This window comes from Sinocyclocheilus anshuiensis, unplaced genomic scaffold (genome assembly GCF_001515605.1).
Source record: "Sinocyclocheilus anshuiensis isolate Anshui unplaced genomic scaffold, SAMN03320099.WGS_v1.1 scaffold1274, whole genome shotgun sequence".
In the NCBI taxonomy this organism is placed as follows: domain Eukaryota; kingdom Metazoa; phylum Chordata; class Actinopteri; order Cypriniformes; family Cyprinidae; genus Sinocyclocheilus; species Sinocyclocheilus anshuiensis.
In genome coordinates this window covers 137,232-152,767 of record NW_015558608.1, presented here as the reverse complement: position 1 = coordinate 152,767, position 15,536 = coordinate 137,232, and the positions used below count along the sequence as shown (strand labels likewise).

Genomic DNA, 15,536 nt, shown 5'->3' with positions numbered 1-15,536 from the left:
AGTCAGGGGTGTCCAACACGTCTCATCCAGCTAATCGAGGTCTTGCATTTGGAGTTAAACTCTGCCGAAGCAGGATCGGACAGCGAGCTGAAATGTTCCTAACATTTCTACAACACGTTCACTGCCGTGCTTGAATAATAATGAATAGTCACCTGATTCAATACGCACAGGAATGACGTTCATCGATGTTCTGCACGCTCGTTTGGGAATGAAGGCCACACACGGTTTAATCCAAAGCATAAACTCAAGATTTATTGAAAGATTTGGCATACAAATAAAAATAGCTGATGTCTTCTTTAGTGACCAAGAAACTGTCATTTTGCATAATTTATCATAATTTATTACAACTCAAAATCATTCAGGCACAGTTTCACTGTCCAGTCATTAACATGTCCATTAATGACTATGGTTTTTCTTCAGTTGCACTGCAAAAAACACAAATCCAAATGCAGTAGTGTGAAGCTGCTGGTTCAGTCGTATTGACCTGATGAGGTGTTACAGTCAGTCTGGAAGGAGTAACCGGAAAACTCCACCGTCTCGCCTGAAATCAGAGGAGTTCACCGATCTTAATAGCTAATAAGGACACACAATTCTTAAAAGTGATCAAATGGTTAGGTGGAAGACTGTGTTGGAGTATAGTTTTGTTCTCCAGTGTTTACTGGGGATAGCTGTAGGATGCGGAGATGTTTTCTTACACCGGCATCCCATCCACACGGGGTTTGGCCTCCAGCCCCTGTCGCTCTCGCACGAGGGACTCCAGTGCTCCAGGTTCTTCAGGTGATCCACGATCTGCAGAACGAACGCACACCGTCTTAGATCCAACACTCAAGGAACTAACTAGAAAAGAGCAGTTCTAAACAAACCTCGGTGTTGGCTTGACAAAGCATTAGCTGGAGCTGAAATGAGTTCATGAAGGCCACGTCTTGTGGCGTTGTCAAAGGGATCGTTCACCCAAAAATAACAATTCTGCTAAAGCAATAAGCCCCGTGAAGCTGTGGTTTACAGTGAATTTGTAACAGCTAAGGGGTGTTGTTGGGTATGACGTGAAGCGGAGTCTAAAACCCCCTTAGCTGTTATAAATGCACTGTAAACCACAGCGTCACGGGGCTTATTGCTTTTATAAAACGGTTATTCCATATACGTAGTAAGGTTTCACAAAATAAAACAGAGCAAATAAAGTGTGATGGTATTAATAAAAACAGTATTCTTCCACCAAACAATGTAGTTCCTCAGAAACAGTTGTGGTTGCAACAAAGTGGTTGCCGAGCAACACACAAACGTAAACAAAGGTGTATGTTTGTAGAGTAATTTACAACAGCTTCGAACGCGGCTCAGCCAATCAGAATCAAGCACCGGAACTAACCGGTTTATAATATTATTTAGATGTTTTGAAGAATGCTGGTAACAGTTGTTGGTCCCCATTGACTTCCATAGCGTGAATAAACTACCATTTTCATTTTTGGGTGAACTATCCATTTAAAGTGTTTTTTGGAGTGGTTGACATACAAATGCATTTTTTTTTTTTCTTTTTTTTCAAAAACCCAAGTAAACAGACTGAGGTAACCCAAACGAGAAAAAAAATGCTATAGTAATTTATAATAAATACTATAGTGTTTTTGAACCATACTATAGTAAAGTACTTGAATTAATTTGTTGTGATAATTCTATAGTTGCTGTGGTAATATAACAACTATAGTAATATAAACAAATTACCCAATACTGTACCAATAAGTTTTCTACAACTATAGAGTAAAGTATACTACAGTATTTATTACACTTTATCAGTTCACTATAGTTAATTCTACAGTATGCTGTAGCATTCATTAACAAAGTGTTGTAAATACTATAATATATACAGTATAATACACTTCTCTATAGTATGGTATGGTTCAAAAAAACACGAGCATTTACTATAAATTACTATAGCATTAAGTTTCAGGGTAAGTTGCCTTTGCAACTATTTAATGAACATGACTCCAGAGCCATTCTAGTGTCCTGTGGAACCGCTCACGATTGCCTGAAAATATCTTGATAAATGGCATAATCTGAGACAGCAAAGTGTTATTGCTGAGACTTTGTGCATCAGATGCTCCAGCGTTCGTGTTCAACAGACAGCTGCTCCTGCTGACAGCAAGGCCGCTGAAGATGCTTTTATTAGGTTTTCCCGCTTCATGCAAGTGAGCCGTGTTTACTCGCTGGCGTCCTGAGATCTCTCTCGCTCGAGTCGACTCCTAACCTGTGTTTGGATGAGAACAGCATGTCCACCAGAGATCTTACCTTCAGCACAGCTTCGGTTTGCTCGTGCTCGTCTGTCTTGTTCAGCTGCAGTCCTGCGGAGGTCATTCATTAGTCACTCTTAAACCTCTGCTAGTCTTAATTATCGTCCACAGACGAGTACAGTTACCCTGTGAGAAGGTGATGTCTGGTCTCTGCTCCTCGACACATTTGTCTTCACTGCCTCGGTCATCGGAGAGCTTCCAGAAGGCCTCTGCATCCATACGGGAAAGATACGACATCTCCATTACAGTGGGGAAGCTAGTTAGTGTTTTAGGTTGTCACCTGTCATTGGTTCACACCTGTAAATCTCTCCAGTGGCGTGTTCCTTTGTGTTTGCGGAGGTGTTGCTGCTTCACTGTCGCTCTCCAAACACCTCAAAGCTAAAGAGAAACATCATCACAAACTCAGACTTCTCATGCATTAACGAGAATAACCTAAATCACATTTAGGAACTCAGTATACATGGATGCACTATGTGTGAAATCTAGAAGTATTCGATAATATCCCAAAAGATTTATATGTGCAGATACCTTTGCGTCTCTTGACTGTTTTGCTGTGTGGAAGGAGAGTATAAACTCTGAAAGCGTTGTGGCCTTTCTTGATGCTCTTGTCCTGGAGCTCTTGGACGTCTGTCAGGGAGTTGAGTGCACATCTGAAGTTTGCTTTCCACATCTTGGGATTGGGTTTGTCTGTGCCGGGTTTGTATCGGCCTGAAATCCACGAGAGGAGAGGAGGGCTACCGTACCAGTCTTCAGTTTGGTAAAATCACAAGTCATATAACTGCAGTATTAAACGAGCTGTTCTGGTGACTTCAAAAGATTTGGGCAAAATCGCAGTGTTAGCAATCACAGACATTGTAAAAATGTCTTTGCATTATATATTAAAATATCAATAGAAGCCACATTTATTTTAAATAAATATGGCACACTTTTCTGACAAAGTGTCAGCTTTTCAAAATAAGACGAAACATCTTCAACTCTGTTTGTCAAACTCAGTGGAATGTGTTGAAAGATTTTGTGATTCTCGTCACCTCAAGATCACTCGGTCAAAAATAAATCTTTTGGAAAAGCATCATCTAACTGCCAAGTGGTTTGATATTTTGTATCGAATGAAAAGACATTCAGACATTTTTAAGTGACTTAAAAGAAGTCCATCAATTTTTTGAGACGGACTCAAAACGTGAATCGAAACTTGACACTAATGTGCATTCACTTAATGAAAATACAGATTTGGACACTCATAGATCTTGTTTCTTAGGGTAACCAATGCATGTGGCACCATTTAATAACTACTGAACAACACGTATGTTAATATATAGCATATTCATATATTTGTTAACTGTAATCATTCAAAGTCTTCACAATGTTTACATATTTGTTTATACGGCATTGTGATCATTTCCTGACAAATGGTTGTTACAAGTGAAAAAATGGAAAACTTTGCGGTGAAATTTTTCAGAGATATCAGAAATATCTGTCTGAAACATTCGATATGAAACATGTCCTGTCTGCTTCACTTGTCATTCTGATAATTTCTTAACCAAGATGATATCTTTTATTTTCCTGTGCTGTAATCAGAGAAGTCAGTCTCTGTACCCGTGTGGATCGCCCAGTTTCGAAACAGAGTCGCGTCCTTCTCGATATTCCAGCCGTGCCGGGCTGCATGCTTCCAGGGAATCTGGAAAACTCTGGCAGACTACAGTTTGATGCAGTGAAAAGAAAACACAGATATGTGACCCTCTCTGTGAAATCCAGGCTAAAGTCTCTAAATCTAATTATGAGATAAGCATCAATTTGAAGTTTGATTTCAACCATTATTTGACTACGATTTCAATCTTTGACATGGTCTTACTCAGTCAGTATTAAAGATATCAGTGTTACATTTTCACAGAATGTTCTTTACCTTATGAAGGATGATTTTATATAGAAAACTGTAAATCACCAAAAAATGACTAGCTGGGTTTTCACAGACAGGGTCATGGAGCACAAAAGCAGTCTTGAGTCACTGGGGTATATTTGTAGCAATAGCCAACAATACATTGTATGGGTCAAAATGATTGATTTCTCTTTTATGCCAAAAATCATTAGGATATTAAGTAAAGATCATGTTCCATGAAGATATTTTGTACATTTCCTACCGTAAATATATCAAAACTTAATTTTTGATTAGTAATATGCATTGCTAAGAACTTAATTTGGACAACTTTAAAGATGATTTTCTCAATATTTAGATTTTTTTGCACCCTCAGATTCCAGATTTTCAAACATTGTCCTATCCTAACAAACCATACATCAACGGAAAGCTTATTTATTCAGCTTTCAGATTATGCATGAATCTCAATTTCACAAAATCGACCCTTATGGCTGGTTTTGTGCTCCAGGGTCACATATATAGAGAGACTGACATGTATCTAGATATGTATAGCAGTTCAAAGTAAATTCAACATCTGTTTAACGCTTCACTGGGCAAGTCTGGAAAGTTAAAATGCTTAATGAGGCAGGTTCAAAGCACACAGCAGCAGTCTGAAGCCTGGTTTCTCCCAAGGTTTTTTCTCCATTCTGTCACCGATGGAGTTTTGGTTCCTCTGGCTTGCTTAGTTGGGGTCACTTCATTTCCAGCGATATCGTCGACTTGATTTCACAGATGCTATTTAAACTGAACTGAGCTGGATGATGAGTGTTTACTATTGTCCTTCTGCATTATTGACACACTATTTGATGCTGTAAAGCTGCTCTGACATGATCTGTATTGTCAAAAGCGCTATATAAATAAAGGTGACTTGAAGCAGCTCTATTAAGCACAGATCTCACCTGGTCCTGCCACACGACTCCAGGGTGTCTGCCGGAATCGATCTGCTCCTCCAGCCACGGCCGCAGCCGCAGGCGTCCCTGATGCATCTCTGCTCAGTGTGCTTCTCACTCCAGACTCCAGCAGTTTGTCTGACAGTCTTAAATCAGTGACGCACTCATTACAGGAGGAAGCATCACACCTCAGTCTGTCAAAGCTCCTCATACCTGCAGCAACAGGTTTGGAGGGTTTCCTTACAACTGTGGGACGATTTCTGCGCTACAGTCCCGCCCCCATGCATCAAACACTCATTTGATTTATTCCACTGAAAAAGGGAAACAGATACATCCGTACAGTCACTAATATTAATGACAGAATAGCTGGAGAAGGTGTTTACTGAAGGGCCAAAGAAATAAACAAAAAGTAAGTATTTAGCTTTGTACGGCGGTACTTTGGGGTTTCTCCAGTGTTGCTGTAATTGTGGCAGAATGGCTTTAAGAGTTACACTTCAGATTCTTATCAGGCAGTGGTGTGTTCTTAGTAACACTGTTGTGCTTCGCCTTGTTTCCTGAGAACTTCACTGAGCTGTTTGTGCACCTCAGCTATTTTCCAATGAAACAATTATTGGTCTCGCTCTTTTCACGGCCGAGTCGATGCAGATATTTTGTCCTAATTAAAAACTCCAGCAAACAAGCACGGAATGAATGTCAAAACAGTTCTTTTCTCAACCGGTCCGTACAGACCATAGTTTGGTCGCTGATTAAACGTTAAAAACATTGTGAATCAGGCCCATTTGGTAATACAGGTTCGTGTTTACAGCTGATAAAATCAGCATATGGAAAGTTCACCTTTATTATCTGTGAATTAAATAACTCATGCATATTAAGGTCAGTCGTGGAGATACTAATGTGTAAGTAAGCAGATTTAGGAGTCTTACATAACGCACACATTCATCAGATTTTGATCATTTTACATATTCATTTATTTATCAAATTATTTTATCCAAAGCAAATGTACACATTTACAGCACGCAATGCCAAGATGCATGAAATATATGTGATATATATGAAATTAGAATGTATTATATTGCATAAAAAAGAAAGACAATATGAAGTAACTAGTACAGTAGGACACTGATTGCTTACATTATATTTGACTGCAGACTAACAACTGAACAATCTCAGTCAAGTAATTAAACACACACTCTCACACACTGGTATTCCTATCATTATGGGTTCATTCCATAGGCGTGATTGTTTTTCTACTGTATAAAATGCATTTTCTATCCCCTCAAACAAAGCCTACAAGCAATTTTAGATTCTCAAAATTGATTTATAAGCTTGTTTATCCAAACAAATGTCCCCACAAGGTCAGAATTTACTGGTATTACTATCCTTGTGGGGACATTTGGTCCTCATAATGTAATTAATACCAGTTACACAAACACACACACACACAGACACAAGACACAAATTGCAAAGAATTGTTTACATGTATGGAACTTTTTTTTTTCATTCAAAGCAGTTATTGAATATTTCAACCTTTGCCTCCATTGCTTCACTGAATGTTTGTTCTCAGTTCATCTTGCTTGGGATTTCATCGTTTAGCCTGTCACAGACAGCTTTTGTTCATTTGGACCGTCATCAGTAAATGTAAATGTGCTTTCACATGAGGCATCATCCCTAGACAGCAAGAAAGAAAGAAGTGATCCATAAACACTGATCAAAACAGCTAACAGAACTTGTCGAGACAGTAACCAACAAGGAACTTAAAAAATCACAGACATTACATACACTCAAGATAACAAAAACTAAAAGACAGGTGAGAGCAACAGACTAAATGTGACAGTCATTCTAATTATTAATTGATTGATTTTTATCTGTTCCCTTACCAAAAAGTAGTATACTTCAAGTTTATTTTATTAAGTATACTTAAGTAAAGTTCAAGTATACTTTTAAGTATACTTTAAGTATAACAGTAGTAAACTTTGAGTACACAACTAGTTTACATCTATGTTTTTAGTTTGTACTGCAACTATACTAAAAGTGAACTTATAGGTATACTGATAGTTTACTAATTAAATACTTGTAGCATTTTAGTACACTTTGAAGTATAGTCTCAGTAAACTACTAGTTTAGTAGTTTTATACTGCAAGTATACTCGTAAGTTTTCTTTAAGTGAACTTTACATCATACTTTAAGTATACTTCTATGTCCCTATTTAGGTCTTCATTTGTCTATATTTTGTTATGAATATCTGAACATACAAAACATCAAAAGAAAGAACAGGGTATCTGCTTGTAAACAAAAGCATTTTATTCTAGCTTCATGCATTCTTTTCTTAAACACTTGAATGTGGGTAAGTTTTATAAAAATAAAGAAATTAACAAGATTTTGAACATAAAGCTGAAAAAGACTATGAATTGGATTCAGAATGATAATCAAAACAGATGGAGTCGATCAACACCCCAAAGCTTGACAATCATTATTACTTCTTCATTGGTCGACATTTTATTCCATAATGTTGCACAGTTTTGATGCTGTTTAAGTCTGATGATTGTGTTAGAATACATGTGGAAGCATCTGTTGTTTTGGTTTCTTCTTCTCTTGTGTTTTGGAAATTCTGTACAGAAGATGTGTACTAGCGCCCCCTACAGTATAACAATGAAAACACGGATTCTAGGAGCACAAGTATAGCTCAAATATATTCAGACTTTTTCTAAGTATAAGTCAAGTATACTTAAATGTCATTTAAAGTATATTTCTGAGAAGTACATAAAGTTAGACTGAAAGTATTCTTTCCTATTTTTAGTTTAAAAGACGTATACTAATAGCACACTTGAATAAACTTCTTTTTCGTAAGGGTTTTTATCTATTCTTTTTTATTTATCCAGATTTATATGAACGACTGCTCAGTTAATTAATTGATTGTTTATTCAGATGATTATTGCATGGCATATATGATTTACACATTGATTTAGTGGCGACCCAAAGCAGCACCAAAGATGAGTGAAATGATCAAGAACTGCAAGAGACCCAACAAGAAGAAAACTGAGTGTTGCTTGTTGCTCAAGTAAGTCATAATTGTAAGTCAAAGTTGTTGTTTCTTTATGCATTTATTTTGAATATCATTTCTTTTCTTATTTGCATTTAGCAGTGTTGTTCCTTGCCGTCCCGCGGTCGTGACTCAGGAGACCTAGCACTGTTTTAGGTGCCTGGTTTCCTAGGGTTTAACCACAAAACCTTTACAGAAATGTAATGTTCTGTAGTTGAAGCCCTTCATTATTTGCAATATGGTTTATTTTCCAAACAGATGTGTTCACATTCTACTATTGTCAGTGCTCTGCTGCTGTAGTCCACTCGCCGATCACCAGAGGCCCTCAGTGGACCTTTTGTTTTGTTTCTGAGTGTCTCTCTGTTAGTTGTGCTGTCTGTGTTTCGGTTCTCTATGTGTCAGTTGTATTGTAAGCCCTGCTGGTTTTACCAGCTGTCTCTTTGTTTTTGTAATATTTAACCTCGAGGACTTTCCTCATCCCATTCGCCTCTCTCTACCACCTTGATTCCTGCCAGTCTATACTGTCCCTAGTGAAAAATAAATACACTTAATTGTATCTAAAATATATTTATTTCATGATAAGTATACTAAAAATAGATTGACATGTCTATACTAACTGAAACTACACTCTAAATGTAGTTATTTAATGCTTTAACCTAGCACAAACTTAGTGCACTACAAATTTGTAAAATACCATACTTTTTATAAATGCATTTGGGGAAGGGTGAAATATATATATTCATCCTTAAGAAAGTACACTGGCTAGGTTCATAATCCATCTACAACATGTTTAAAAAAAGCTCTGAGCACAAAATAAATAAATATGAGCTATACACACACACCCATATAAACCAACTGGATGAAACCTTTGAAAGAGGATGCTCACTTCATAACCCCAGTGATCACTCAGCACAACAACTCGGTAAGGGATGAATGAAGCAACTCACCCTATGATCCTGATGAGTATTTAATGTGTGTCTGTGGGGATCATTAAAGCTGCTGTATGAGTCCTCACCTAAGACTATCACATTCTGTGGATTGATATTTGTTTGTTCCTTCGCCCCTTAAAAGTATGTATTGTAAAAATGTGATTTTAACATCGGCCTGAATACAGTGTGTTCAGTGAAGGGTGCTTGATAAGTCAGTTTCTCCTCCTCACCCAACTTTCACGAGCTGTGAAATTCACCAACAATCAGTTGTTAATAAAATGCCAAATAACGTCAGAGACGTTAACTGCATGAAAAGTAACAATGCAAAATGTATTAAAATAATTTCAAATCATGCGTAACACTTAAATGCGCAGCGTATAGCCCACCACGAGACCGTCAAACCGCCAAATAATTTAATTGAGTTTTACATTAGAAACACTCGTGCAGTGCATTGAGAGCAGTGTTACCAACTTAGCAATTTTGTTGCTAAATTTAGCAACTTTTCACACTACACTAGCAACTTTTTCTTCCAAAAGCACCTAGCTACAAATTTAGCTATTTTTACATTTTATTTGGCTGCTTTTAGCAACTTTTGATAAGTGACTCAAACGATAAAAAGGCACACATTTTCCATCTAAATTACACAAAATGAGGAAACCAAAGATGCATAGCAGTACGCACATCACATGAATTACGTTAGCTGCTATTAGCAATTGCTCAATTTAATAATAATAATTGAATAATTGAATAATTGTTAATTTATGATACACCTTGTTAGTAGCTTGTACCAGCGACTGTTGATCAGGCTACACTGTAAGAAAAATATCTAGAAAAATGGAAAAGCTACTAGTAATTTTCCAGGACATTATCCATTCTCCATTATTCATTATCCATTGTAACCCGAAAACACAAAATACAATGCGTAATTTGAAATGCAGGTAAGAAACCTGTGAAAAATCAATAAGGAAAATTCCTTCTTATTAACATAGTAGATTCTGCCCTAGTTTACTAGCTAATAAAAAAAAACTTAAATTGTAAGCCCTAATTGTTCAAAAATGTGTAAGTGTTCAATAATTCAATGTTGTATTTAAAAATAGTTATTTATATTTTAATATTATATTTTGCTGAGATTTGATGTAGTGACAATTTTGCGTCATAATTACGTAATGATCTCATCGTGTAATGACATCACAACATCATTTAGCAACAAATTGACCTTCCTTTAGCAACTTCCCCTGAAAATGAGTTGGCAACACTGAGTGAGAGCTGAAGCGCGCAGAGACAATGGGCAGAGATGTTACGGATGGTTTTACTCCATCTGCATTGAGCGTGCACGGTTATCATACCGTAAACATTTGCATATCTACGGTTAAAAAAACATTAATGAAAAAAAAATCTGCATATGCAACTTATTTCCGCTCGGCTGCTTCAATCTGTCATTGAAATGAAAGAGACAGAGATTATATCTCATCTCCATCCCCGCCGGAAAAAGTTAAAATCTGCAGTATGGGAATACTTCGGATATTAAAAAAACCGAACGCGGGGTTGTCCTTGAAGATGGATCCAATTTGCAAAAAAATGTGGAGATATGATATGTGTCTGTGAATATTAAAGCGCAGAGACTGCTATATAAATAATGTTTCTGCATGTCTCTGAGCTGCTCTGAGAGAAAACCTAAATAAAGATTTCCTAGTTTTATTTGAGAAAAACCATTGTCAAATACACTCGGAAACTCAAAGGTCCGCTATAACCCGTCAAAATAAAAGATCGATTTAACTTGAAATTATGACAGAAATATATTAGCATTGTACAATGTACTTCAAAGTTATAATAACAACAATAATACTATTCTTTATAATTAAGTCATTTATTTAAACATCATTTTCAAGGAATATCATGTTTGTCCTTGTTTTAACTTTGCCAAAAATAAAAGGAGTTGTAAATTTTCATTTGATAACATTTTAAAACATTAATTAAAATGTTAAAGTGTGATATAGATATACATAAGGTGTACAGCTTTATTTTTTATTGTTTTTAAAATTGATTTATTTTTTCAGAAGGGAGACTTCAATACTTTCATTCAAATGGTTTCAAGTTTGTTGTAATAAGGGATTTGGTCACTCAAATAACTTGTTCTTGTTCTTTTAAGAGTCATTGTTACTAGGGATGTTCATTTCGGTTATTTTTCTTAACCGACAACCGACGCTCGTTAACCGATTATTAACCGTTAACCGTTAATTCAAGAATTGAATTAAATTAGACAATGTGTTTATCTAATGTCAGCCGAGTATCTCAGAAAGCACCAGGGTTCTGTACTCGTTGGAGACTGAAAACAGATTTCCCAGCTTGATGTTATTGACCTCAGATTAGTCAGATAAGCCAAAAACTATCACCTCCGTCTTGGATTCTTTCGAAGATAGAAAATGCTAACCAAACTTCATCCAGACACGTTAATATAGATTGTATCGATTTCCACCGTCACCTCAGTTATCTTTCTCGAGTTAACCAGATCTAAGTAGAGTTGTTTGCTCTATTGCTGCAAGAACATGTGCAGGGCTGGACTTGAGGACAAAAGAAGATGGAGGAAGAACCGTGACCAGGTTGGTCCCGTATTGGCCTTGTCATCCACCTGCCAGCTTTAACTTACCTCAAATGGCATTTCATATTTTGCTTTTGGAAAATTGACTTTAACCGTGGGTCACTGAAAATGACAAGATGCTGATTAGTTGATGGTGTCATGGATGGGACAGTCAGCATTTTCACCAGATCCTTTGGGATGCTTCTCAGTAGACAACAAACATGATCATTCATTTGTATGATGAGGTGGAGAGTGAGAATGAGAGGCTGGCACAGCTGAACAACATGTCCAATATGTCCATACTGGGCTTTAAAACTTGCTTGTTTTCAGGGTTTCTCAGAGCGGCCTGACCTTCTGCTGCCACAGCTGGCTTCCACTATAGTCTGACTCTCAGCTGTCTCTCTGTCTTCTGACGTGTGATTGTGTTCTTAGATGTCCTGTTGGGTATTGTGCTGTCAGGTTTGTCATTTGTTTTGCACAGTGTATGTTCTGTAGACCTTTTCCAGACTGCCTTCTGAATACCTGGAGCTGAGGAAGATGTTTAGTAATAAGGAGCAGTAGCTGATCTGTGATTGATCTGCGTCCAGCGGCTAGTTATTCCAAAGTCTTCTCCCTGTCAATCCCCGAGCATTTAGCCATAAAACAACCACCAAAGAAGGTTTTCAGGACGGAGAACTGCAAACTTACACCCCGATACGCTGGCAGGGACAACTCATGCTTCATGATTAAAATCCCACCTTTCATGATCCCCAGATCCTTGAAAAGGATGCTAATAATGATGGTGGTGTGGTTTGTATGTTAGTGTCACACAAAAGAAAGAGTATTCGATAAAAGAGGCAAACTGTTCATGATTCGTGATTATTACATAACAGATCTAAATCTACAGGTATTTGTTTTATCAGAGGACATCTATCTATTCTCAGTGTTGATTACCGCGTAATAAACCGCTGTGCGTCATTTTTTTGTCTCTTAAGAAGCATGTATTAGTTATAAAACACTCAGCTCATCTCCACCCTTGGACTCGACCCAGTATGTGTTCTGCATATGCAAAATAAACAGCGTTTTCAATGAGAATTCAGCAGCCAATCATCTGCACACGAGGAATAGACTAATCAAGTCATTTCTTAAAGAACATGTGTGTAATTCCTGTTCCTAAGATTAATGCAGTATTGTATATAATGAGTGACACATGAACATGTTTTTTGGTTAAAGTGGTCCTGAAAGCAGCCGAAATGAGAAACTGCTGATTTATAAGGTCCTTCCCTTCAGTATTTATAAAATGTTCAAAACTGTATATTCTAACATTGGGATACATGGAATATTATGGTCATGATATAAGTACGACTGAACTTTGGTCAGAGTCATAAATATGTTTTCCGATCAGAGATGTAATAAGGATGTTGAGCTGGGATGAATCTCGCAGATCTTTGAACTCTTTTATGGCCGTGAGCGCACTGATATTGCACCCATAACTTCAGATGAGATTTAAGTCAGCTCTGTCTGGTAAGCACGACATAACCCAGCACCGCTTCATGGAGTAAGCGTCACGTTTGGAAATGGAGGAACTGAAGCAGCGGGGACGCAAGAGGGAAGGCCGTCACAGGTGAGAGACACGCCATCGTTAATAAAACCAATCATCTGTTTACAGTTACAGTTTAAAAGCTTTCATTGATTTGTTGTGGTAAAATATGCTCAATTCATCATGAATACAAAGCAGTGCTTTTATTTAAAAGTTAAACTCAGTACAGTACCACATTCAAACAACAGATTTAAAATATTTTATATTTTTATTGATTATTTTGATTAATATTTAAAATATTAATACATTTATTATAAATCACAAAATTTTGTTGTTACCATGAAGCACATTTTTAGGTTACCATGTTTTAGTTTTTTTTCAGTTTGTGTGTAAAAAGTGGTAACCTGTAATTGTTACATTAAAGAGCTATTTCTACCTGATCTTACCCTTAAATGTATAGTATTGATAGTATAACCTAATACATTTAGGTTGATTCACTAATGTTAAGTAACATTATTTTATTTGAAATTTAGATGTTACCACATGAAGCACATTTTTAGGTTACTGTTTTTTTTCAGCATGTGTGTGAGTGTGTGTGTGTGAGAGAGAGAGAGAGTGTGCCTATAAGTGTGTGTGTGTGTGTGTGTGTGTGTGTGTGTGTGAGAGAGAGAGAGAGTGTGCCTGTAAGTGTGTGTGTGTGTGTGTGCGTTTGCATGAGTGTGAGAGAGTGTGTGTGTGTGTGCTGTGTGTGTATGTGTGTGTGTGTGTGTGTGTGAGTGTGTATATATGTGTGTGTGTGCGTGTGTGTGTGTATATGTGTGTGTGTGTGTGTGATTGTGTATATGTGTGTGTGTATGTGTGTGTGTGTGTGTGTGATTGTGTATATGTGTGTGTGTGTGTGTGTGTGTGATTGTGTATATGTGTGTGTGTGTGTATGAGTGTACAGACAGTTTATATAGTAATATGCTACTAAGTAAAATAATACTGACGTTATATGGCAATATTTATAACATTCCTTTTGTCTTGTCTTTATGTGTTTAATTCTCCAAACTGAGTAGCTACATTTATACATATTTATATATAGATATATACTGGTATACAACCAGGAAAGGTCACATGTCAGTGGTGAAGGTGGTGAATGCCATTCTCACTTAAGATAAATGAGTGCATTAAGCAATAAGGCATGAAAGTGTCATATCCTAAATTTATGTTGTTAAGCACGAAAAGCCGTGGAGTGACTGTCTGTATTCACAATATACAACACGACTTATACAACATTACTTATAAAATTGTTACTACATATTAACACTATTATGGACATAAGTTGTTTAATTATGTCATTTCAGTGAGCAAATGTTTGCAATGGTGTCTATCCACTGGAATCTAGTCCTGATTTGACAGAATAGTGATATGCAGTAGCAATAATGATAGGATATGGGAGCTGCACAGTCATGTCAAAACTGTTGTTCCACACAACACGCTGAACTGATATAATGCACATTCATTTCACATTTAATCATGAGGAGAACACACAGGTCTTTTCGTCAGTCTGAGTTTTGACCTTTCACAATGACTGTCTGCACAGGGACACCTGGGACCCGTTCCAGCTGAACCCGATCGGAGCCGAAAAAGAGAAGAAGAGAACACTCTTTCGAATTCTGCAGAACTTGGTGGCCGTTATCGTGGGCCTGCTCGTGTTGGTTAGCGGGGTTATGAGCAAGGTGAATCATAACTATTACACGCTCATAAATATTTATAGAGGATAATTGCACCACCGCCCATTACTGTTTTACTCAGAGAGTGATTGTGTGTCTCCATGTCAACGTGTACATTCACGAACAGCTCATGCTTACGGATGCATTCGTGCCAGTTTCTGTGAGCGCACACACACAGTGCTGTTGAGTCACTTAATTATTGCAATCTTAATTGACCAAATACTAAGAAGGACTTGCCGAAGACAGGCTGGGCAAATGCCAAGTAAACCGTTATTCACTTCAAAAACATAAAATACAACAAAATTGGACTCCAAATGCAATAAAAAGGAAATCTTATGTGTACCTGGGCCATGAAGAGGAAGCCACATCTGCTAAAAAAACAGCAAGACATTTTTCTAAGCATTTTTTTTAGAAGAAAAATAATAATAAATATAGCTGCAAGCAGCGATTACCAGGGTTCAAGCACTTTAAGGCCTTTAATGTGGTATGCTTTTAGGGTCTAGGCCAACCTGGATGTATGGCTGACAGTAAAACACATCCAAAATGGAGAATAGGCTCACAGACACACACACACACACACAGAAATTAAATTATTAAACTAGTATATGAATACTCAATAAGCATGCTTACACACACACACACACACACACACACACACACACACACACACACACACA

At 37.2% G+C, this 15,536-nt stretch overlaps 2 protein-coding genes across 3 annotated transcripts in view; one reads left to right on the top strand and one right to left on the bottom strand.

Annotated features, from left to right (window-relative positions):
• Positions 1-35: 35 nt before the first annotated feature.
• Positions 36-5,174, bottom strand: irf1a (interferon regulatory factor 1a). 2 transcript variants are annotated; one of them, XM_016476113.1, is made up of 8 exons: positions 5,088-5,174; positions 3,873-3,972; positions 2,808-2,987; positions 2,577-2,657; positions 2,405-2,488; positions 2,278-2,330; positions 696-789; positions 36-541 (listed from the first exon to the last, which is right to left on the bottom strand). In XM_016476113.1, exons 1-8 carry the CDS (start codon positions 5,172-5,174, stop codon positions 471-473), a joined length of 750 nt encoding a protein of 249 aa, XP_016331599.1. In that variant the 3' UTR covers positions 36-470. The 2 variants fall into 2 exon arrangements, with proteins under 2 accessions (XP_016331599.1, XP_016331598.1); XM_016476112.1 differs by having other exon boundaries at positions 36-789.
• Positions 5,175-13,181: 8,007 nt separating this feature from the next.
• The window catches only part of LOC107680279 (uncharacterized), a 20,257-nt gene continuing 17,902 nt past the window's right edge, over positions 13,182-15,536 (top strand). Inside the window, exons 1-2 of the mRNA XM_016476106.1 lie at positions 13,182-13,228; positions 14,730-14,865. Coding sequence (XP_016331592.1) covers positions 13,182-13,228; positions 14,730-14,865 — 183 coding nt within the window. The remainder of the gene's footprint in view (positions 13,229-14,729; positions 14,866-15,536) is intronic.